At 36.7% G+C, this 24,639-nt stretch overlaps 1 protein-coding gene across 2 annotated transcripts in view; it reads left to right on the forward strand.

Annotated features, from left to right (window-relative positions):
- Nucleotides 1–24,639, forward strand: part of sntg1 (syntrophin, gamma 1) — a 62,414-nt gene that overhangs the window by 21,170 nt on the left and 16,605 nt on the right. The window contains exons 2-11 of one of the 2 annotated variants that reach the window (XM_084398996.1): nucleotides 9,105–9,266; nucleotides 14,105–14,154; nucleotides 20,049–20,183; nucleotides 21,843–21,899; nucleotides 21,980–22,037; nucleotides 22,116–22,159; nucleotides 22,943–22,984; nucleotides 23,186–23,321; nucleotides 23,414–23,496; nucleotides 24,332–24,462. In XM_084398996.1, coding sequence (XP_084255122.1) covers nucleotides 14,128–14,154; nucleotides 20,049–20,183; nucleotides 21,843–21,899; nucleotides 21,980–22,037; nucleotides 22,116–22,159; nucleotides 22,943–22,984; nucleotides 23,186–23,321; nucleotides 23,414–23,496; nucleotides 24,332–24,462 — 713 coding nt within the window. In that variant the 5' untranslated portion in view covers nucleotides 9,105–9,266; nucleotides 14,105–14,127. Of the gene's footprint in view, nucleotides 1–9,104; nucleotides 9,267–14,104; nucleotides 14,155–20,048; nucleotides 20,184–21,842; nucleotides 21,900–21,979; nucleotides 22,038–22,115; nucleotides 22,160–22,942; nucleotides 22,985–23,185; nucleotides 23,322–23,413; nucleotides 23,497–24,331; nucleotides 24,463–24,639 lie in introns of those variants that run through there. The other variant, XM_084398997.1, reaches the window with a different exon arrangement.

Genomic DNA, 24,639 nt, shown 5'->3' on the forward strand with positions numbered 1-24,639 from the left:
CAGAAAGCTGGGAAACACTTGATCGGGCCTAACAAATCTGAGTCCGTGTGACATTTCTATCTGGACATTGTTTCAAGCTGTAAAGTTTGAGGCGAGATCCTCAAATGTGTTTATTTCTTCTGCAATTCCTTACTGTTGTGGAATCATGTTGTATTGGATTCATAGACCAAGGAGTTAATGGATTATTGTAAGTTTTAGAGCTCTTTCATAGCAAGAGACATATTGAGATCTCAGTTAATGCTTCAACATTGTTTCAGATGTTTCTCCTAAAATTTTCCCCATGAAAGAAACAAATAAGACAATCCATGATACAGTAAGATACGAGTATAGCACTATAAAATGATTGTGGATTTTTGTAGCTCAAGTAATTTTGTCTTAAATGTTTACATTATATTATTAAATATTATTTATTATTACTAATGATGGACCCTTTTCGCAGACTGTGATGATGTGATTCCAAAGATAATAAATCTAGCAAAATTGTATATTTTCATTTTTTTTAAATGTAATGTGAATTCATAAGACTATACTTTGTGTTACCTTGGAACCTTGCATTAAATTTCAGAATAAGGTCTGTTCATATTATTATATAAGATAATTAAAATATATATCTTTTTTTATTATATTACATTATATTATAGAGATCATATTAATTGACATTTAATTGCAGACTTATTTATGTAACATGTGGCTTCTAGAATGCACGACGATGAAGATGCAAAGAGAATTGCATCTAAATAACTTCATCTGATTGATTATACACATATTATACACAAAACATAACGAACATTTTGCATATTATATTTATGTACTTGATAGTTTTAAACAATAACCCCCATTTTTTGCAGGGTAAAAAAAAATGCATTACTTGCATTGCTGTGAGACTCTCTAATAGCTAATATAAGCTTTGAATCCTTTATTGCATGCTGAAATAAAGCAATGTGAATACATCTAGCAATATAATTTAGCCAATATAAGCTCATTTTATGCATAATATCGTATAGAAAACAACCATGTTATTTGAACAAACACTACGGTTGAAAATCAGTTTGTACCGTGACACAACAGTGTGCTTTTGCCTCGCTTCTAGGCAGTGGAAATGCCCGGCGCCCAGAGCAGTGTGAGCGTGTTTGCTCTCTCCGTGTCTTGGCTGTGAAAAACACTGATAAAATGTGGTTTTCTGGCTTACATCTCATGGGAGCGTGTTCACTCACCTGCTTGAGAGAAACCCGGGCGAAAAACATCGACCTTCATAGGGCATCAGCATCACAGACAGCAGCGTGGCGAGCAAGCCGTTTGACTTCTTGTTTGAGTGTATGTGTGTGCGGGTGTTCGTGGGAATATTAAATTCATTCCTTAAGGAAATATTAACTGCATATGGTTGCATTCAGCAATGATAGTAGCTGTATCTGAAAGGTAAAAAAAAAAAAAAAAAAAGCTGCCTCCGCAGGTGGCATACGGAGGTAGGAAGGTAACAAGGCATGTCTGAATCCAATAGTAGCCTGTCCTGAGAGACCTTCATCTGGGGCGCGACTTGCTAGGGCTGGGTGGTATGACGATATCGTTACCGTTGGTATAAAATGTCTATCGTTAGAGATTTGTCTGTTTCTGCGATTGCAAATTCAGTTCTCTTTCACGTCTTATTGCGCTTGAATAGTCGAATAATACACACACAGTTTTGTCAAAATGGCCATCATGTGGAGTATTTATGTAGCCTATACTCACAACCGGTTATGTCTCAAGTGAAAGTAAACAGTAAACTTAACTCTCTGTTTAACTGTCAGATGCATCATTGATGAAATCAACTAGCTAGTCTCACTGTTTCCAGAAACCGTATTGTTGCAAATGTGTTGTTCAACCACATTGATAATGTCACACAGGTGGTGGAGTAATACATTATTTTAATCTATTTGAGATCTAATTAATGCCATATTATTTGCTAAAATTACGGACATGTCATCTGAGGACTAATTCTCATATTCCTCAGTTATTTTACTTTATTTCCAGATTCAATCATAGGCTCGTTCTTATGTACTAGAGCACGTAGGCACATGCACACTCTTCATAGATGCTGCTTTAAATCTCTTGACAAACTAAAAGACTTAAAGGGATTGTTCACCCAAAAATCTCATTAATTACTCACCTTCATGTCGTTCATCAAATGAACACAAATGAAGATCTTTTTCATCAAATCTGAGAGCTTTCTGTCCCTCCATTGAAAGCTACGCAACTACCACTTTGACGCTTCAAAAAGTTAATAAAGAGATCGTAAAACAAATCCATATGAATTGAGCGGTTTAGTCCAAATTTTCTGAAGAGACTCGATCGCTTTATATGATGAACAGAATAAATGTAGGCTTTTATTCACATATAAACATTCATCAACTCACACATCAGTTGTGGTAAACACAGAGCCATAGAGAGAGAGAGTTGCGACAACTCCATTGACTACAATGGAACGCTTTTTTTACAGCAATGGCGGCTCGTAGAGCCTTTCAATAGTTCCCGGAAGTAACAGCAGCGCGGTAGAACAGACCGTTTGTGATGCAGTTTTAAAAGATAAGACGTTTAAAGAATAAGATTGTATATTATCAGATTATCTGAATCAAATAAACTTGTGTTTTAAAGCATGCTAGTTGATTCCGAAGCACTTCCTGGAACTATCTGAGGTCTACGCGAATCACGTGACAACTAAGAATTTTGAACTTCCGTTGTCGCAACTCTCTCTCTATATGGCTCTGGGTAAACAGAAGCTCAAGCATGTCCGCTTGACGTGCGAGAACCAATGAGGTTCATTCTCCTGTTACGCATCACGTTTGAGCTTCAACAAGAACCAATGAGGTTCATTCTCGTGTTATACAGCACGTTTGAGCTTCAGCAAGAGGTTTGTTCTCGCATGTCAAGCAGGTCGATGTTTAAACGTGAATAAAAACGTGAATAAAACATGAAAATTTGGACTAAATCGCTCGAAATGCACCACTGATCGATTTTTGAAGGCAGCATTGATGTGTCCTTCGCTGCCTATATCCCACAATCCTGTGTGTCTCATTCCGTGACGCAGCGCCTAAAAATAGTCCCCAGCTCGGTAACTTCTTCCAACGTGACCGGGACTAAGTTTGTCTAACCTATTAGACCTATTTTCAGGCACTGCGTCATATCACTACGCCTGCTGCACTCATGGTACGGCAGCAAAGTTTCTTGATTATTACGCCGGAATGAGAGTAGTTCCTAGCCATATAGGCTTAGAAAATCGCAACTTTTCATTTTCCGTCGATCTTAGTACACGGTTTAACTACAGAAGAGTCAAGTTTTAAATAGGAAAAATATTGAAACTCTTTGGTCATTTTGAAAGAAATGCTACTGGACTCGTCTGAATCAATGATCTATGCTAAGCTATGCTAAAAGTGGTACCGTCAGACCCGGAGTTCGGCTGAATGGATTCTAAAACGGTAAAACTCATCTGTTTAACTCTGGGGGAGTTGTAAAATGAGCATATTTCCGAAAAAAGTGGAGTATCCCTTTAAACCATTATGCTGCCTCAGAAGGCTGTCTGAAATCTGTTTTGTGATGTACCTTCGAGCGCAAACACTGCCTGCAAAGTCATTGCCTGACAGGCCTAAGCTTTCAAACGCAGCCAGTGTGTTTTTATGTGCGGTTGCATTTATCAAATACAGTTCCACTGTTAATGCTGGTACTTTTTTCGGTAATTTAGTCTGGATCTTAAAAAATTAAGCACTTTGAGCTGCTGTTGCACCAGGGTCTGGCAGAAATGAATAGCCTTTGTGGCGGCCCGAAGGTCTGGCCATTATGATGGTGATAAGTACACTTGTTGAGTTCCCCATCCACTTTGACCGACGGAGTCGGCAATAAAGCAAAAACCCAGCTGTAGTTACAATTGTGGTGTTTTATCAAAGGAAAGGTTAAAGATGTCAGCCAGAGAAAAGCGCAGAAGGTTAGCCGGACAAAATAGTTCACTAATGGATGAGGACACGGCGAGATGTTTCTATTGCCCACATTTACAGTTATTACATGTCCCAGCTGCTGTAATGACACACGCACATATGAAGCTAAATTAAATGAGTCAGCCATGCATGATGCAGTTTTAATGGTTTTATTTGAGACATTTCAGAAAGGAATTCATGGGGTAGGGAAATTAAATGTGTGAAGTAGTGCTCAGCATAGAAAGCACACAGAATGGCCATGGATGAATAAGCCTCAGGATGGGAGATCACATTGCATTATGTTATACTGAAATAAGCCTCCACAATCTCCAATTCTGAGTCGAGGCAGGAGGCAATTTACAAAAACATACGTCTTGTTACTTTTTTTGGAGCTGATCCACAGCTACTTAACCGGACTGCTTTTCAGATGTAATAGTTTAATGCATGTGCTGTTCCTGCAGATAATGCTCTTAAACTAGCACACTGTTTAGGAGCTGAATAGTTTGGAAGCAATCATGCACTAACATTATGAATCTAAAGGGCTAGTTGTGTAGTTGGAAGCCCGCCGTTTTTAATTTGACTGTATTGACTATGTGCTTTGTGCATTCAAAATCTCTCTCTCAGGGAACAAGTAAGAAATAGATGAGGCTCACAATGGAAGTGATGTAAATTGTTTTAGATTGCTTCGCTCTCAATGTTGGCCACTAAATGCAATTTACCAGGATTCAATATTTCTTTTCAAAGTCCTGAGGAAAAGATAAAACCATAACAATTGGGGGATTGATGCATTCTCTAGAAAGCAGCAATGCATTATTTACTATATGTGTTTTATTTTCACATGTAGAGGCCAAAATATCTCATAGAACTGCTGTTTGAAATAGTTCACACAAAAAAGAAAATATACTTTCGCCATCATTTATTCCCCCTCATGTCTTTTGAAACTCTTTTCAATAGCCAAAAATCCTCCCATGTAACACAAAAGTTATTCATAATAACAGAATTTCTAAGGTACTTATGTTAGGGGTTAACAGTTTAGGACCCAAGGACCAGATGTTTGAAAGAAGACCCAGAGTCAGAATTATAATAAATTGAAGAAAAGCTTTACTGAAGATAGTTTGCAGTTCAGCAGAAGTCAGCTTCAAGACAAGTTCGTCGGCCGCCCCGCTTACAGTTACAAAGATCACAGCAGTTATACCCTACACCAAGGTCTAAGCTACGTCCTTGCTTCAGGTTGCAGTGTCTGATTGGCTAAGAAATAGATAAACGTAGTAATTTTCCACACATATACAGATAGACGGAAGCATATCTCCATCGATTAGGCAGCTGACACTCGGACCCTGAAGTTAGGCACGTCGTTACCTTCCAGTTCTCAGATTTGGGTTGCTGTCCAGAACAACAACTCAGTCAATCTCCAATAATGCCAGTGGTTCCTTAAGCTGCAACCAAGAAGACTAACACACACACCGACACACAGCTTTTCCCAGGCTGGATTTGGCCAGGCTCTAACTATAAACAGGAGAGTCCTCTCAAAACATCAAAGATAATGCGTTCTTTCTCTCAAGGAGAGCTACACTTTAGACTAACTGGAAAGTAAAGCTTTAACAAAGAAACGGTCCCTTAAATTATTGGCTTCAATGACCCCTATACTGTATGTTTTAACATGTTGAAGACCTTTCTCAAACACAAAACAAGTCCCTATTTCATTTCTGGAAGCCGGGCTGAATAAGCAAGCACTGCTACTGCATTCAGATATCAAATACAGACATTAAAGAATACATGAAAAGAACATTTCAGTAATCACACTGGTAACTTCTAGGGGTGGTGAAAAAAATCGATTATTGATTAATCGCGAGTATGTTATGGACGAGAATGAATCGATTATTAAATTTTCAAAAATCGATTTTTTTTATATATATATATATATATAAAAAAAAAAACCACTCTGCGTGCATTTAGAGCATGTTATGTTATGAGAGGCGAATCACAACTACTTCAGAAAACCCAGCACAATATAGGAACTACCAGGCAGTGACGTATGTGTACGCTGAAATAAAAAGTATTTCACCTCAGAAAAACGGACGTTCCTGTCCTGTCAGCCGTTATAGGCTACTGTAGCCTACTCGTAGCGCACACTCTTCAATTGCACGCGCAAATGCGGAGGGGCGCGCCGTGTATCGCTTCACTGTATAGTGCAAAGGAAACTACGAGCATGCAACGTTGTTACGTTGTAAATTAGTAAGTCATGAAATAAAAGTAAAATACCAATAAATCACGTTACTGGTACGTCGTGTGTTAGCTAAGAAGGATTTGCATGCAGGTATGATTTTCATTCTATTCACCAGGAGCAGTTTCCATGTTTCATTAACAGTTCTTGTTAGTATTGTGTATTCACCATGGTAACTGTCGTTTCAATATTAACCCCAAAATGCCACTTTATTTTCACTTTGTGTTATTTTTTATATTTGTAAAATACTGTGGTGGCTCATACCAACATTGTATTAACAAAAGCTAGTTTGGGACTGCTATTTAATATCTTTAGCTGAACACCTTGTCTTTCTAGAAGAAAATTGTCCAGTTTCTACAGTATGTTGGTTCTGATCTACTTCCTAAAGGAAATAAGCCTTTCATTTATTTGTTATTGTTTAGTTCAACTTGATGAGTCACAACACAATGTGATGTATTCATTTCTGTGTTCTACAGAACATAAGCTACATACAAATAATTCTGAAGTTATAACTACACGACACAGAAACTGACTTTTTTTAATACTGCAATCACTTTGTAGTGTATTTTCGTTTACTGTTGTGAACTGGAAAATCAATAATCGCTAATCGAGAATCGTTAATAATCGAAAATCGACTGTAATCGAATCGGGACTTCAATAATCGTAATCGAATCGAATCGGGAAATCAGACAGATTAACCACCCCTAGTAACTTCTATTACAAGTAAAATCTCCAGAGAAGTCATTCAACTCATTTGATATTTAGAAGGAAAAATATTGATTAATACCTTGATTATAATCACTCATTACATATACATTGAAGCAGCAGTGGATTCCAATCCACCCCCTGCACTTATAATCAGCCTATACTGCAAATGTAATAAAACATTCTGTTATCGTCTCATCTCATTTAATGTTTCAAGTAAGAATGAAACGACATGCAAATGAGAAGTTCTTTGGGTGAACAACTGCTTTTAAAGAGTAATTTTTGATTTCTCTGTTATACTATTATGTTCATTTTAAGATGTTTAAAGGCCAAAAAATTGGACAACAAGCTTTAAAACCATGTCAGTGGGCAGTAGATTATTTGTCAATTCCTGCTCTCTCTTCATCTCCATCACTCTTTCTGCTTATCTTGCCCTGTCTCTTCCCCTCCTAAAGCTGAGCTTTGACTGATGGTCTTTTCATTTTCGTCTGTCAGTGAAGAAAGTATAGGGTTAACTGATATTTATGTTTTGTGAAATTTTTTCTCAGTTAAGGGATTTTACTGAAGGCTACCAGGAAAGCTAGGTACATAGTTTAAATTCATTTACAATATGTACACATTCATTATTTATCTTATGCCTAATATGATGAAAATGGCTTTGTTAATGTTTCTTGCACTCTCACATTGAGGGCCCTATCTTGCACCCAGCAAATTGACTTTGTACTCCAACGCATGTATCATTCCTATTTTGCACCTGACGCACAGCGGACTTTTCCCTCCACAGATGCACGTTGGTAAATTAGGGAATGAACTTGTGCTCCCGGGGGCGTTTCGGCGAAAAGAGGAGGCGTGTTCCGGCGCAAACGTTTCCTGGTGCTATTTTGCAGTTTCAGAAAACAATTCCGCCACAGACCAGAGAAAACCTAGTCTAGCGTAATGTAGCGTGTGCACAACATTCATACACTTTGCTTCTCTCATCTACACAGACGCAGGCAGCAGTTACCATTTTTGCAAACCATACATAATTGCAAGGAACAATATTACCACACGAGGGAAATCATTGTGGTGTCCATGAAGATGTGAAAAAATAGGCATAAATCTAGCTTACACATTTACCCAAATTATTATACGCCTGTTTAACCGAAGCTAATTTGGGTGGGTTTCTCCCATCCCCATACAATGTCACTTCTCTGTGTTTTACGGCCCTGACGTGAACGTCGGTCTCCTCGGCTGTGAACCGCTCCTGGCGTGCGCCTGGCAAATCCACCGTTATAATAGCAAACCGCCATGGAACAAGCGCGCCTGCTTTTAAAGGGAATGTGAGATGACCCTGTGATTGGTGCTTCAGACCAACCCATTTTAGATTTGCGTCGGACGCAAGAGTCATTTATCCCGCCGGTATAATAGCAACAGCGCCCGAGATCCGCCCACAAAGTTACTTGCGTTTCGCGTTTGGTACTTGCGTTTCAGATCGTTAAAACAGGGCCCTGAGAGTTACTATACATTACACGAACCATGTAAATTAGGCCTATTTTCAATTCAAAATGGCGAAATTAGACAATTTATTAGTTTGCCTGATTCTTTTTGTTGGTCGTTTAACATTTCTATCCTAAAACAGCTGTCAAATATGAAATGTTTAGTTTAGCTACAGTTCATACATGTTATCTCGCACTTTATTACCGTTAACAACTGAAACACCGCGCTGGAATTCACGCTCAGCAGTTTCTGTGAACATTAAGCCCGCCTACTTCGAACATCTCACATATTTTGACATTGACGAGCAGTGACAGACCAATGAGGCAGCTCAGATGAGAAGTTATTACTATATTAGGCATTTATTTCACAACCTTTATTATATACACCCCGGAAAAATACAGAGGCTCCGGTGACCTCATAGCTGGCTACGGTCATGGACTGTGCACTTCGAATTGAAACTTTTTTTTTTTTTTTTTTTTACTTAAAAGCACAGCGCTTTTAAAAAATATGACTCTTTAACAAATGTAAAAACATTTAAAAAATGACTTTCTCTATGGTTGTAGCAGCAGGAGATATTTTAGAAAAGCTTTTACCGTGCAACTGTTAACTGTCTTAACAGTGAAAGCACAGCACGCTGCCGTCATACTAATTCAGGCTCTGATGTTAAAAAGACCAAAAATACATAGAAAGAATCTAGATAAACTAATCAACCACAATAATCGGCTGGCCATCCTAACAAGGTACTTGTTGTACTCCAGCAGGTGCAGGACTCTGGCTGGGCCTGAGGGCCAAAACCCCATACTGGAATAAAGGAAGGAAGAAAAGAAAAACATCAGTCCTGAACATCAACAAGCCTCCCCTGCCTCCTTCCCCATGGCTTGACCTCCATGCTTTGCTCTGCTGAAGATCTCTCCCTGGAGGTGAGCCTAAAATACCCAAGCCTCTCGCTGGAGCTTGACAAATTGACTCATTTGCTGAGCTGGTGATCTTAAAGCAATAGTTCATCGAAAAAACCCGACATTCTGTCATCATTTGCTCACCCTTGTGTCTTTCCAAACTGGTATGATTTTCTTTCCTCTGAGTTTTGAGTGCTATGGTTGCTTCTTTATGGTACTTTTATGGTGCTGTTTTTGTCCTTATTGAAGCTTGACAGCATCTATAACCATTTGTTGTGTGGAAAAGAGCAACGCCAGCATCTGCTTTGGTGTTCCACAAAGTCGTACGGGTTTGGAATGGTTCCTTTAAGAACATTTTAGGCAAGGCAAGTTTATTTATAGCACATTTCATACACAATGGTAATTCAAAGTGCTGTGCATAAAAAGGAAACAGAGACACAGGAATAAAAATGGAATGCATATGAAATAAAAATAACAACAGAAGCAGAGAATACCCCTATCTGGATGGAAGAGTCAGAGAGTTTCACAGCTTCTTGCTTTACTTTGAGATTTGAGCTAAATTAGATTTACTGTCATGTTTTTAGACAACATATTATGCTCTATATCTTAGAGGATTGCTGTGTTTCATCACAGTGCAGAAAGCTTCTGTCTGGCATGAATTTTTAGAGACACCTCCCAGAAGAAATTGTTCTGAGACGCCCAACTGATGAGGTGCCTACATTAAAATAATGTTGCTGATGAAAAAAAAACCCTGCCATACCGCACCGGCCTGTTAACATGCAAATCACATCTCATTTTCACAGAACGGCAAAGCGAGTGAGTCAGTGTGAAACTGTGTACAATCTGAATGCCAAGCATTATACTAAGAGACAGCAAAGCATAGAAACAACACATAGTAAATGATGGTGTCATGTCGAAGAACACTCAACAACATTTCTATTTTGGGCCGTAAGCCACTGCAAATGCAATTTAATGAGCTCTGTATGTATAGGAATGACCTTCATATCGATTTTTAGCTGTGCAGCGCGTGGCGTTCTTTTTAAATAAACCAGCACTGTAACAGCGATACATGGTAATAGTTTTATAAAATAAAAAGTGATCATGTTTGAAGGCGTATCTCATGATGTTGGTTTATAGAAAAGCCATCATTTGTACAAGAACTTTGGTTTTGTGAAATTATTAAATCACAATTAAGCATAAGCTCCCATTCTCATTGTGAGCAAATGTGCTGATTTTAATTTTAAAACCATTTAAACCATTTTCTTTGTCGGAGTAATACGAATCTAATGAGAATCACCATTAAAAATGTATGAGAATTCTAAAATAAAAAGTCAAAATGTCTGAATGCATCGTGGTAACGAGAATTTAGGGAGGAATGTGCTTCATTGGAATAAAAAAATGCCACAAAACAAAATATCCTCATTTTTGAGGGGGCGAAATAGGACTGTTTTGTGACTTTTTTATTGTTTCTGTAGGGTTCTAAAAGTTTATAAAACTAATTTTGTCAGTGTTATATTGTGTCTTTTATCATTGTTTGTGACATGTAATGTTGGTTTATTAGTTTCTATAGCCAACGAGTGCCTCAGTGACTGCCTTAGGCCACTATGAAAGCAGATTCCAGCTTCATCGAATCAATAAAAACATAATGGAATATTTTTAAAATGCTCAACATTCTAATAAACTATTGAGCATCCTTCTGCATTTATATCTCCGCCACATCTCTGATAGATGACAATGAGGGCGATTTCATTAGCCACGCGTTAAACCGATAGGCTTTTCTCTGTCCGTGTGAAGGAAGCTGCAGATGCCACGGCCTGTAGACCTCATAGAGATGTTTATTAGGGAACACTCGTTCTTGCCACACCAATGAATTATTCATAAAGGCGCTCTCTGAAGGCCTTGTGTATTCTGCCAGGGCTTTCTAAGCTGGAATCGATCCGTGGTGGAAATTCTGAGCGATCCGCGAAATCTCCTTCAGCTCGGAGGTTTTAAATGGGCATGTAACTCATTTTGACAGATGGCACTCAGAGGTACTCACCATCTCTGCTTTGGAGACACATATCCGCTCCGTTATGAGCCTCAGATTGCTATTTCCTCTTAAGTGCACTCCATGTGAGGACAAGGTTCGTCACTGAAACGGCTTTTTGTCCATTTTTGAAATATAATGGGGAATTGAGATTTAAGGGCTCGCCGATATATCTCTCTTATGAAGGTGTCTTACGGCACAGGCCACTTAAGGAGGGATGTCCCAGCGTTTTAGCATTCAAGCGCTCTCAGAGAAAGAACACACTGATTAAAGTGCTGGAAAAATAGCCGGCTTGTCCTTGCGTTTGGAATAGGCTACCGACGAAATGTGGTGAAAACAGCCAGACATAGCTGTAATCCCTCCATATTTACCCCGCTGAGTGGTTTCAGACAGTGCAAATTATGCGATTGTTCTGATTAAATGTGCTCTGCTGGTTATGATTTTAATTTGAGCTACTCTGGGAGATGGAATAACATGAGTGATTCCTCTGTGAATTAATCTTCAGGATGTTCTAGTGCACAAGCAGCATTTTAATGCTAAATGACAATAGCGATGTGGTCAGCAACCGCTGTGTGATTCTTTTTGCTGTATGAATTATTAAGACGTTTATAAACTAGCACTAGAATAACTCAGCAGGAAATGCCTCCGGTGATTTATTTTTCCTGTTCAAACAAGTATCATTGTGTACCAGAAAATGTGTTGCTGGGTCACAAAACTTCACAATCTCACAAACAATACATCTGAGTTGTATTTCACCCCTAAATCAAAGGAAATATAGTTTTTTTTTTTTTAGTGCTGTCAAATCGATTAATTGCGATTAATCGCATCTAACATAAAAGTTTTCTTATGTATATAAGTGGGTGCACATACATATATATAATATACAGGGTTGGGGAGTAACGGAATACATGTAACGGCGTTATGTAATCAGGATACAAAAATCCAGTAACTGTAATCCGTTACAGTTACGTCAAAAAAAGTAGGCCTAGTAATCAGATTATAGTTACATTTTGAAAAAAGGGGGAATACTTTCAGGATTACAATGGTTTCATTTGAAACTAAATAAATAAGTATTTTGGCATAATACCACTATATTAAGCGCTGCTTGATTATACAGTTGTTCCTGGTTCTGTTGCCAGTAATGACTCACGTGTGCCACGCGCTGGTGCATGTGCAAATAACAGCTTTCTACAATCTCCTCAGACGCAGATTGAATCACTGCTGATAGTAGAAACGATGCTGCCTGCGGGTAAAATCGCTTTTAATTCATGGAAATTCCGCTGCTATTTTGTAGAAATTAGGAGAGTCGCTTTTTTAGTACCCAAAATGTCCTTTCTTAATCTTTTATCACGTAACGGGAAGTTCGCTGTCTAGGTAGTAAGGTCGTAGGGGAACTCCCACTGCCAACGCCCCAAGTTCAGTCAGTCAAATTAAGAAAGATCACGGCTTTAGTCAACATGTAGGCCTATTTTAAAATAAACTAATATGTAGATTTTGTAAAATTTTTAAATGTTGTGTTTTTATTTTTTTGTTAAAAATTAGTTAAAAATAAAACAAAATAATCTGTAATACCATACATTAGCCACTAGATGTCTGTATAGCCCTTTACATAAATATATATTCAGGCCTGTGTGTATATTTTGCAAATATTGTGCACTGGACCAAATTCTTAATAAATAAAAGTTTTTGTTTTGTTTTTTGTTTTTAATAATATTTCTTCTTGCTTGACTTTATTTATATACGTGACCTTGAAGTAATCCAAAAGTAATCATTACTTTCATATTATAGTACTTGGATTACGTTACTGAATACTTTTTTTATGAAGTAATTTGTAACTGTAACGGAATAAATTTTTAAAGTAAGCCTGTATTATATTATATAAACAAAAACTTGTATCTTAGATGCGATTAATCGCGATTAATTGATTTGACAGCACTAATATTTTTATGATGAAATGTGATCTACACATGATTTAGTTATATTCATCTTTTTGTATCACGATTATCATATTTACATTTAGTCATTTTTAGCAGACTCCACCTCCATTGTTATTCTGATCATAATTCAATCATTATGCTGAACTTTAGAGATGCAATTCACCGTGGTTCGACATGCATCTTACAGCTTCATAAACAAAGATGTTATTATAACTTGTTGGTTTAATAACGTTACCACCAGCCCTGACCATAGTTTTTTTTTTTTTTTTGCATGCTCCATTCTTATTGCACAATGAAGCATTCAAGCAGACCGTGTACAGCAAACCAGAAATTGCAGTACATGTTCATAGACCATCCCAAACAGGCTGATATATTGTTTGACAATAACTCTCACTGAATTATTTAGTAGGCCTCCGAGCAACTTGAAATGCCACATTTGCATTCGTATTCAGACGTGGTTATTGCTTTCCGGTTGGTTAATCTGTTCTGAAATCCACATGTTAGCAGAGGAGTGACAAAATAAAAATGTAGCACTTTTAGGCTTTTTAGAAATAGCTTTTTCCACACAATATCAAAAAGCATTGCAAGCAGTCTCATTCTCCTTGACTTTGCGTGTCCAGATGCCGTAATTTGTCAAAACAAATTTGCTGTGAAGAGTTTTGATTACATTTCTGCACATCTAAGTGTGCTTTCATGCAAGACGAAGTTCCTTCGCACTGCATGAACCAACCAGTGATTAATTTCAAATGCATCTTCATTTATCTGTAATGAATTTTTCTTTACTTTGCCACATGTGCCACTTTCATTGCAAACAATATTTATCACTGAAGGTCAAAAACATTTAGGTTTTGCTAATGCAACTTGTTTTAATGGCATCTTCTTCATGTTTGCTCTCGCAGGGCTGTTTCTCTGACCTTAGCACATGGATTTCAAGACTTCAAATGAAGAGGTGGGTATTGCTTTATATGCCACTGTTTTAAATGTTATTTCAGATGAAGTAGATAATACATCTTGTAAGAGATCTATTTCAGCATTATTTGTTGAGCAAAACTCTATCCAAATAAATGTTTGGTGAAGTCGTTGAGGCAGGCAGGAGCACGACGATCAAATAAAAGGATTTGTTGACTTTCCACTGGGGAATAAAGATGTTAGATGTGCTTTAATTCCCCTGCCTGCAGACTGTAGGAAACGGTTATTTAACAGACAACAGATTTACAGTTTCATACTCTGAAATACTGTTAATTTTCCAAAGACAATAATGACTTATTGTGAAGATTGTAAGGAGGATTATGAGCTGGGTAGCACTTTATTTCGATGGTCCACTTGACTTTAGACATTCTACTAACTAAGTAACTTTGCAACTACACATTAACTAGCAGTCATTAGTATTAGTAGACTGTCTGCTTAAAGGGATAGTTCACCCAAAAATGAAAATTCTGTCAGTAATTACTCACCCTCATGTTGTTCCAACCCCGTAAGACCTTCGTTCATCTTCGGAACACAAATTAAGATATTTTTTTATTAAATCTGATAGCTGGATCACTCCTCCATAGGCTTCTAAGACACTATAACTTGCTGGCCCAGAAAATGTATTAAAGACATCGTTAATATTGTCCAAGTGACTCCAGTGGCTCAATCTTAAGTTTATAAAGCGACGAGAATACTTTTTGTGCGCAAAAACAAACAAAAATAATGACTTTATTCCACTTTTCATTCCCTTCTCTCTGGGCCTCGAGTCTTTTCACATAGTGTTTTTGCGCAGCGCGTCTTGTGTTGCACGTCACCACGTAGGCTCACTATTGGCCGACGCTGGTCATGTGTGTGATACGTGGTGAGACAGCTCTCAGATTTAATCAAAAATATCTTAATTTGTGTTCCGAAGATGAACGAAGGTCTTACGGGGTTGGAACAACATGAGGGTGAGTAATTACTGACAGAATTTTCATTTTTGGGTGAACTAACCCTTTAATATCGGCTAATAATTTTACTTTGATGAACAGGCATTCTACTGACTAGAAGTAACTTTGCAACTACATGTCAGCTTATTCTACAAAGCCGAACCCTAATCTTCTGCAGTCTACTAATACTCTAATGAGAGTTAGTTGACATGTGATTGCAAAGTTATAGTTTGTAGAACGTCTAAAGTGGACCATTGAAATAAAGTGTAACCATGAGCAGTTACAGAAAGTAAAAAGCCACACAAAAATAATCTAGCTATAGATAACATTATTTGAAGATTTAGATGAATGATTAACCGATTTATCAATATTATCATAAGTTAATTTTTTTTTTTTTTTGGAGTAAAACTTTACTTAGTAAAACTATTAACTCATTTCGAGGGAGGACCTTTCAAAACTGCGAACTCGTACTCTTGTTTCTAGAAATGCAACCAGCAATCTTGCGTCTCAGTTATGGATTATAGTGAAAATGACCTCAGATAACTTCAGTATTAATATTACTTGTTGCTTGGCAGATTATTTCATGCATTTGTAATGGACAATTTCTTCTTAACAGAAGCTTTAATATAATTTACAGGCAAGATTATAAAACAATTGAAACAAAGTCAAATCAAATCAGTATTTCATTTCCATGTATTTATTTATGTTTATTTAGTGGTCTTAATCCCCCTGTTGGGATTTAATTTGTGATAATGACAGACTGACTGTAACTTTATATCCTATATATCAATGTCTATCAGCTAATGAGAAATATTGATCGTCCACTAATCTGGATGTTCTTCTCAGTATGTTCAAATACATGACATTCGATGTGTCCTGCATTATAGTGATGCAGTTTGGGGTGGGATACAGGACTACTATGAATGCAGAGAGCACAAATTTAATAGCTTTCGGGCTCAGAAATGGGGACACGGCAGAGCGCTTATGTGTGGAAGATTAATGAGCGCTCAGAGGAAGATAAGTCTTGTGTATATAGACTGAGGTGTTTCTATCTATTTACAAACACTGCTGTGCTTTTTTAAACGTGATGTATACAAGACAAGATTCAACACTTTGTGGTCAGAAAAAATCTGCTGAAATTTTTTGAGCTGCATGATTAATCAATAAAAGATCGCCATTTTGATTCTAACACTTGTGTCTATTAAACATTTGACAAAATCGCAGCAGAACATTCAGATTTGCTTTTGCGCTGCCACTAATCCAGAGAGAGCAGTATGTATTGATATGAAACAGCTTTTAAACCACACAGTATCGCTATTTCTGTGTTACAAATATTCATATTATCACAGAAGTACTGGGATAAATGTTTATAGTTCGGATATAAACACTGATGTCTACAGTAGCGATCAAAATACACTAAATCACCTTTAGAAAATAACATGGACGCTTCAAATAAAGATCGTATCAATTTCATCGTTACACCAGTAGGTGGCGACAAGTGACTGTTAAAAAATGTATTTGTCACTGAAACATTCATTCTTCAAGAGGTTCATGATTCATCCTGTAATGAAATAATTAAATATTAATGAGTGAGTCATTGAATCATTCATTCAAGAGATTCATTCCAGAAACGCTGATTCATCCTGTAATGAAATAATGGCCCTGTCCCAGATGGCATCCTAAGCACTCGCGGTCTTCCGCACTTTCGTGACGTAACGCCGCTTTGACTGTTGGGAAGTAGTCATCGGGGGCGCAAATCGACCACAAAGATGATGACAAGAAGATGATGATGACCACATGATGCTCGCGAGCATCCTTCTGAAACCTAAAATGACAAATGGGACACCCTACAGTCTCATGGACTTAACGGACATGGACACGCGCTCGCGGCAGCCATTGTAAGTCCACAAGACCGAAAGTGCATATGAAAGTGTGCCATTTGGGACAGGGCCAATGAAACAAGTGAAGTCTTTATGAGTGAGTCATTGAATCATTCATTTTAATATAATTCATTCAGATTAATTAATTAAACATTTTAAAAAGACTGCAGCAAAAAAAAAAAAAAAAAAAATGGTTTTTGGTTTTTGTCAGACCCTCTAAATTATATAGTTATTTTGTTTAGTTTTTCTGTTCAGAATTGTGGTAGAATCGTGATCTCTATTTGAAACAAAAAAACGTGATTCTCAATTTATCCAGAATCATGCAGCTTTATCTGGTACAGTTGTATTGTAGAGCTTGTGAGTGTTTCAACTTTGCTAAAGCATCAATATGAGAATCATATTGGCAGTGTTTCTTGTTAACTGTGTGAATGAATGCATCCCTAGCAATCTTACTAGACTAACTACAGTATTTTTACCTCTGGAAAGTCAATGTCTGAGCATGTTTTGACTGCAAATCTCAAGGGTACACTAAAAATGGCTGACACTTGATCGCCATGGCAACAGAATCAAGCATGTGTCCTAGCAACTGAAGTTACGGAATAAATTTCATTCTGGTATAAAGTGTTTGACCTGACTTTGCAAGAAATTGCAATGATGTGGATGCCAGACTCAACAGAAAATTCAGGTCTCTTTTTTTTATTTGTGAGTAACTGCTTACCAATCAATTTGGTCATCATAGGAACGAGTCTTACAACACAACTGGGTCCTGAGGATGGTGTTTTTTGTTTTGTTTGTTATTTTTTACAGTGCTGACAAGTGGAAAGGCCAAAATATACAGACACAACATTTTAAAGCAGAGAGTTTAAATAATAATAATGAAAACACTATGGTGTTGGTGCTTCGTATTTCATTATGGAATTATTAAATATGCATTGACAAAGATTCTTGAATGAACTACGCAGTTTCTTTTCACTTATATGCTGTGGGTTCATTCTGAATTTATGCTGATTAGATCATTTCATATAGGATAAAATATATTTACATGCCTCTAATAGACCAACTAGAATACTAAGGCTACGTATCAGAGCGCATTATGATTTCAAACCACATATGAATGAATGTACCTCGAAACGTATTGCTGTTCACACTTGCAAAAATCTGCAAGATTGCACAAAAATCAGATTTGGACTGACAGTCTGAACGAGGCTTAACTAAATAATAATGTGATTTGAATTTTTCCGTTTATCAGGTATAACAGGATGTTAACAATAATACACGTAAAGGGAGACTGATTTAGCAGTGAAACTATTACTGGCCACCATGAAGTAGATGTACAAAAGGCACTTAAGGCACTTAAGAATATTATGTCACACTAATAATTGAGTGTGGGTGTCCCTGCAGCTATGGGTGCTTTTATGTCTCTGGGGTTTCTCTTTTTGAATGAAAACTAACAGGTTTTTAATATGAAACATGATGTGTGAAGAAAACAAAAGAAAAAATTAGGTAAATAACACTTGTGAGCAGAATATTTTTATGCATAATTTTTAATCGAGCTGTATTTTTATGCAGAAAGTGTGAAAATATATTTTAATTGTGTGTATTTATAGGATACATAGAATACTAGCTATGAAACGAGACATTTAATTATGTCAAAAATGCTGAAAATGTAATTATCGCTATTCCCCTGTTCATGTATGCAGTAGTGGACGAATTAACAAGAGACAGTGTGAAAAGAGATATTTGGTAACAACATTTTACTTTAAGCCTTTATGTGTAGTGCATTATAAAGGTATTCATAATGCACGTCATAATGCATTATATCTTTTCATAAATAATTGTAACCAAAGTTAAAAATGCATTATAATATTAGCAGATTCCTTGTTACATATGAAATTGGTTGTTTGTCATGTGTTTTAATGCATTATACTTTCTAAATGTGTAAAATGAATAGATAAGTATTTATGTATTATGTATTATAATAGTGGTTACAACTATTCATGAGATCATACAGTGCATTACAAGGTGCATTACAAGGCATTAAGAATGCATTAAAAATACTTTCATAATGAATTATTTAAAAAGGCTTTAGGTAAAGTGTTACCATAATTTTCTTGTCCACCAAACATTTTTTTTGCCAGCTGAAAACATCTTGCTGTGGCATATCCGCGGAAGTGTTGCTAGTATCTGAATTTGCAGTGTGTTTCTAAATATCAAGTTTGCCGATACAATGTAAAGTATTTGCTCTGGCTCTTGTTTTAAATGTTTTTTTCCCCCGTTGTCGTGCTTGTTGTCCTTGTACAAGCATAATGTGGTGGTTGGTCAGTGCGTTATTTCTTTGTCCCGCCCCTCCTCCACTGTGATTGGACGGCTGGGTAAAAGGGAATACTTGAGGAAACACCCCATAAATGAAGTGTTATTTAAAAACTGTTAAAGTGGTGCCATTTAAGCTTGCTCTGTTTTCTTTAAATGATTACTGTAGGGCAAGAACGTTTCATTGCTCAAAATTGCATCTTGCAAGGCAGTTTGAAGTTAAAGGGCTTAGATTGCCTTATACTGTAGCTGCATGACTCTTATGTAATTTTTCTCAAGCATTTATCTACAGAAGTAAAGGCCTTGTGTTAAATGCAGAATAAATATGGACCCGATAAGCTGCATTTAAGCCTCTGACAGGCAGTCTGTCAAGTTACAATGTATTCAAGAGCATCTGGACTTCATTATCCATTTGTTGGAGATATTTTGTCACATATTCAAAAAGCTTCATCAGTCATTATGACATTGTGTGGTGTGAAGAGGATGTTCAATCCTCCATCAGATAACTGATGAAGCCACTTGGATGAGAGGCAAAACATCTTCAATAAATGAATAACCAAGTCCAGATGGTCTAGCAATGATTTTTCTCCCTGATATTCAGCAGTGTGACTCTGAGTTTTCAGTTGTATCTCTGGCAAAAAGTGACTCTGTAAACAGCAGCCCTCACTATTTATCATGCAATCAATTTCATGGCTAATTAACTTCATGTTGTCAAGTGAGGATTACAGATGTTTGTGTGACTTTGGCTGTTTCAGACAAAGACTGGGATTTATTTGCTTCAAGATGGTAGCGAGGAGCCTTTCAATATCCGTCTGCACCTGGCCAAAGATATTCTCACCATTCAAGAGCAAGACGTCATCTGTGTGTCTGGAGAACCGTTCTACTCGAGTGTGAGTTCAACTATCCACACTGTAAACCAGATGCGTACAAGATATGATAAAAGTGACGCGAAACAGCTGTTCAATACATTCTGTTGTCGTTTACATGTCAGGGACACTGTAAGAAAGTGTTTAGTTAGAAACCCTCAAAATATTCTTAATGTTATAACACGTCCTTAACTGGTTTTTATTCAAGTCAAAAATCATTTAAATTGGAATTTAAATGGGCTAAATCACCTGACTAATACATAAGCAAGGTTTTAGATTATGACTACATAAAAATTCCACATAAAAACGGTCTTTCATTAACATTTTATTTATTACTGTAAGCAAATTCATGAATACAAATGTATATTATTGCATATTATTAAAAATAAAATAGAAATAATATAAAAATTATTGTTGTAATTATTTAAATAATTATTTTAATTATTAAAAATTATTACAATATGTTTGTGTACATATGTATAGATATATATGTAGAATTTGGATAGATAGATAGACAGACAGACAGACAGACAGACAGATAGATAGATAGATAGATAGATAGATAGATAGATAGATAGATAGATAGATAGATAGATAGATAGATAGATAGATAGATAGATAGATAGATAAATAGACAGATAGACAGACAGATAGATAGATAGATAAATAGACAGACAGACAGATAGATAGACAGACAGACAGACAGATAGATCTGTCTATAGATAGATCAATAGACAGACAGACAGACAGACAGACAGATAGATAGACAGACAGACAGACAGACAGACAGACAGATAGATAAATAGACAGATAGATAGATAGAGAGATAAATAGACAGACAGACAGATAGATAGATAGATAGATAAATAGACAGACAGACAGACAGATAGATAGACAGACAGACAGACAGACAGACAGATAGATAGACAGATAGATAGATAGACAGACAGATAGACAGATAGATAGATAGATAGATAGATAGATAGATAGATAGATAGATAGATTGACAGATAGATAGACAGATAGATAGATAGATAGATAGATAGATAGATAGATAGATAGATTGACAGATAGATAGACAGATAGATAGACAGATAGATAGATAGATAGATAGATTGACAGATAGATAGACAGATAGACAGATAGATAGATAGATAGATAGATAGATAGATAGATAGATAGATAGATAGATAGATAGATAGATATCACGGTATCTTGCAGCATGAAAAGAAAGACTTTGCCTTCTTGAGTCATTATTCAGCTCTGGAATGTTTCATCACACATGTAGGAATTTGCTGTTTTGAATTAATCTGTTAACGTTTTCTCATTCGTTTTAACTCACTCATCTGAAGTAGAAGGACATTTTCCCAGGCGTTTGCAGCAGAATCTTTTGACCATTGTGTGCTGCGTCTCTCATTGTCACTGCAGTAGACAGCGGGTTTTACACTGCTTTAAACAGACAGATCATTTTGTATTCACTGCCCTTTAATTAAGTTACTGGCATTGTTGGCATGGTGCCGTTTTCCCCTCGGGAAATCAACATGAAAAGGAGTCAATTAAAAATAATTAAGTGCCTTCTCAGTTTCATGGACCAAATTGAAATGAAAGGTAAACTACTTTTCTTCATCAACATACAGACACGGGGTGGCATGAAAGTGACGAGTTTCTTTTGATTCTGTACAGGAAAGAACAGTGACGATCCGTCGGCAGACAATCGGAGGGTTTGGATTGAGCATCAAGGTGATTGCGCAGATTCTCACAGCTTTCACTCACAGTTTTTGCAAGACTTTGACAGTGTTTGTGTTATGATTTTTTCATAGGGTGGTGCTGAACACAAGATCCCTGTTGTGATATCTAAAATATCAAAAGAACAGAAGGGTAAGCTGTTTATTAACTCTTCTCCTTTAGTACTCGAAAATAACAAGTTGTTTATTGGTTTATACTTTTGGTTTGCAGCTGAACTTTCCGGACTTCTGTTTATCGGGGATGGAATTCTCCAGGTATGCACAAATACACAAAAGAGGACCCTTTAAAACTCCCACAATGTCTTAATGTGATTCACTGAATTTCAGCCAGCGGATGTTTAGGGAGCATCTTTCTTTTTGATGGAAATTGGAGTTGTCGTTTCATAGCAGTGTTATTTCAATTATATATTCGGTTTGAATTATGTATGTATTTTTTTTGAACATGAAGCTGTATCTATCATGAACATGTTTTAGATGTGGGAATTCTTCATAATGGCCATAGTATTTTCATAATTATCAGAATATGCTTACAGTGATTTATTACAGTCCTTGGTCAAACAAATAAAGCAATAAGCAATTTTCAATTATTAAAAATCACTACTGTTCAAATGTTTGGGATCTTCTGAACTTTCTATTCATCAAAAAAATGTATCACGGTTTCCACAACAAATATGAAGCAGCACAACTGTTTTCGCCATTGATAATAATCAGAAATGTTTCTTGAGCAGCAAATCATCATATTAGAATGATTTCTGAAGGATCATGTGACACTGAAGATGCTGAAAATTCAGCTTTGCATCACAGGAATAAATACATTTTTTAAATATATTACAATAGAAAACAGTTATTTTAAATTGTAATAATATTTAACAATATGACATTTTATTTCCTGTATTTTTGATCAAATAAATGCAGCCTTGATAAGCATAATAGACTTTTTAAGAAAAATCTTACTGACCCAAACTTTAAACCAGTAATGTATATCTGGATCTATTCATAACTCGCTCTTCATCACTCTTTTGCTTGTATTGTCATTAGATAAACGGCATTAATGTGAGGAGTTATCGCCATGAAGAAGTGGTATGTTTAATATTTTTTGCATAATAATTCATTTCAGATAGCAAAGAAAGGATTTGTAATATATACTGTAGCACTATGCATCTTTTAACAGAAGTGTGTGTGTATTTTCGACTCGCCCTTTAAAAGCTTGACAAATTATAATGCAATGAGTGACACATCCATTCTAATGAAAGAATAAGCGAGTGTGTTTTCCATCCTCAGGTGCAGGTTCTGCGAAACGCAGGTGAGGAAGTGACTCTGACTGTGTCTTTCCTGAAGAGAACGCCTGCGTTTCTGAAACTGCCGCTGTGTGAAGACTGCTCATGTACGTCTGTGTTTGGACACGCAGCATTCACCGGTTAATACAGAACTTACACGCGTCAAAGTCTTCAAAGTAAAATTTACAATGAAATAACGTTGTTTTATAACCTGTTTATTTTTTTTTTTCAGGTATACCAAGTGACCAGAGCAGTGGAACCTCGTCTCCGTTGTGTGACAGTGGCCTGCATCTGAACTACCATCCCAACAACACGGTGAACATCTAAAAACACTGAACACTCGTCTGACTGTCTGTCTGAGTTTGGGTCAAGTTTGATAATGTGCATCTGTGAATTGATTATCAACAAAAGAGACACTTTAATATCTCCATACAATTACACTACAATAAAACCCATATAGGTTAATGTTTGAAAGCAAAGAAATTAAGATATTTGTCATTTTATATCATTCATCTATCTATCTATCTATCTGTCTGTCCGTCCGTCCATCCATCCATCCATCCATCCATACATACATACATCCATACATACATACATCCATCCATACATACATACATACATACATACATACATACATACATCCATACATCCATACATACATCCATACATACATACGTACATCCATCCATACATCCATACATCCATCCATACATCCATCCATACATCCATCCATCCATCCATCCATCCATCCATACATACATCCATACATCCATCCATACATCCATCCATACATCCATCCATCCATCCATCCATACATCCATCCATACATCCATACATGCATACATACATACATACATACATACATGCATCCATACATCCATACATACATCCATACATCCATCCATACATCCATCCATACATACATACATATGTCTGTCTGTCTGTCTATCTATCTGAGTTTGTGAATCGTTTTATAAATCTTTTGTCAGCAAAAGAGAAGCTTTAAGGTCTTCCTACCGTTTTCCACTTAAAGCCTTAGTTTAACGTTTGAAAGCAAAGAAATTAAGACTGCCATAAATATTAGTATTACCATTTCACCAAATTATTATTAATATTATTATTATTTATCTGAGTATCTGATCTGCGGCAGGACACATTGTCTTGCTCGTCTTGGCCGATGTCTCCGGGGTTGCGCTGGGAGAAGAGATGGGTGGATCTTCGTCTCATCCCTCTATTGCACGCGCGTCTGTCCCAGTACGTCCCAGGTACTGACATTTGCAGGTGAGCTGAGCAAGAACCGCACAAGAAATCTGTGTATTGTTTGCTTATACTTTGTCTCTGGCTTTAACAGTAGTTACAGTGGTTTGTGGAGTTACAGTGCCTGATGTGATGTATTTTGCTCTTTCTTTCATCTAGTAATTCAGTTTGGATTCTAGTCGCACAGGATTTTCCCTGATT

This window comes from Rutilus rutilus (assembly GCF_951802725.1).
Source record: "Rutilus rutilus genome assembly, chromosome: 24".
Lineage (NCBI taxonomy): Eukaryota > Metazoa > Chordata > Actinopteri > Cypriniformes > Leuciscidae > Rutilus > Rutilus rutilus.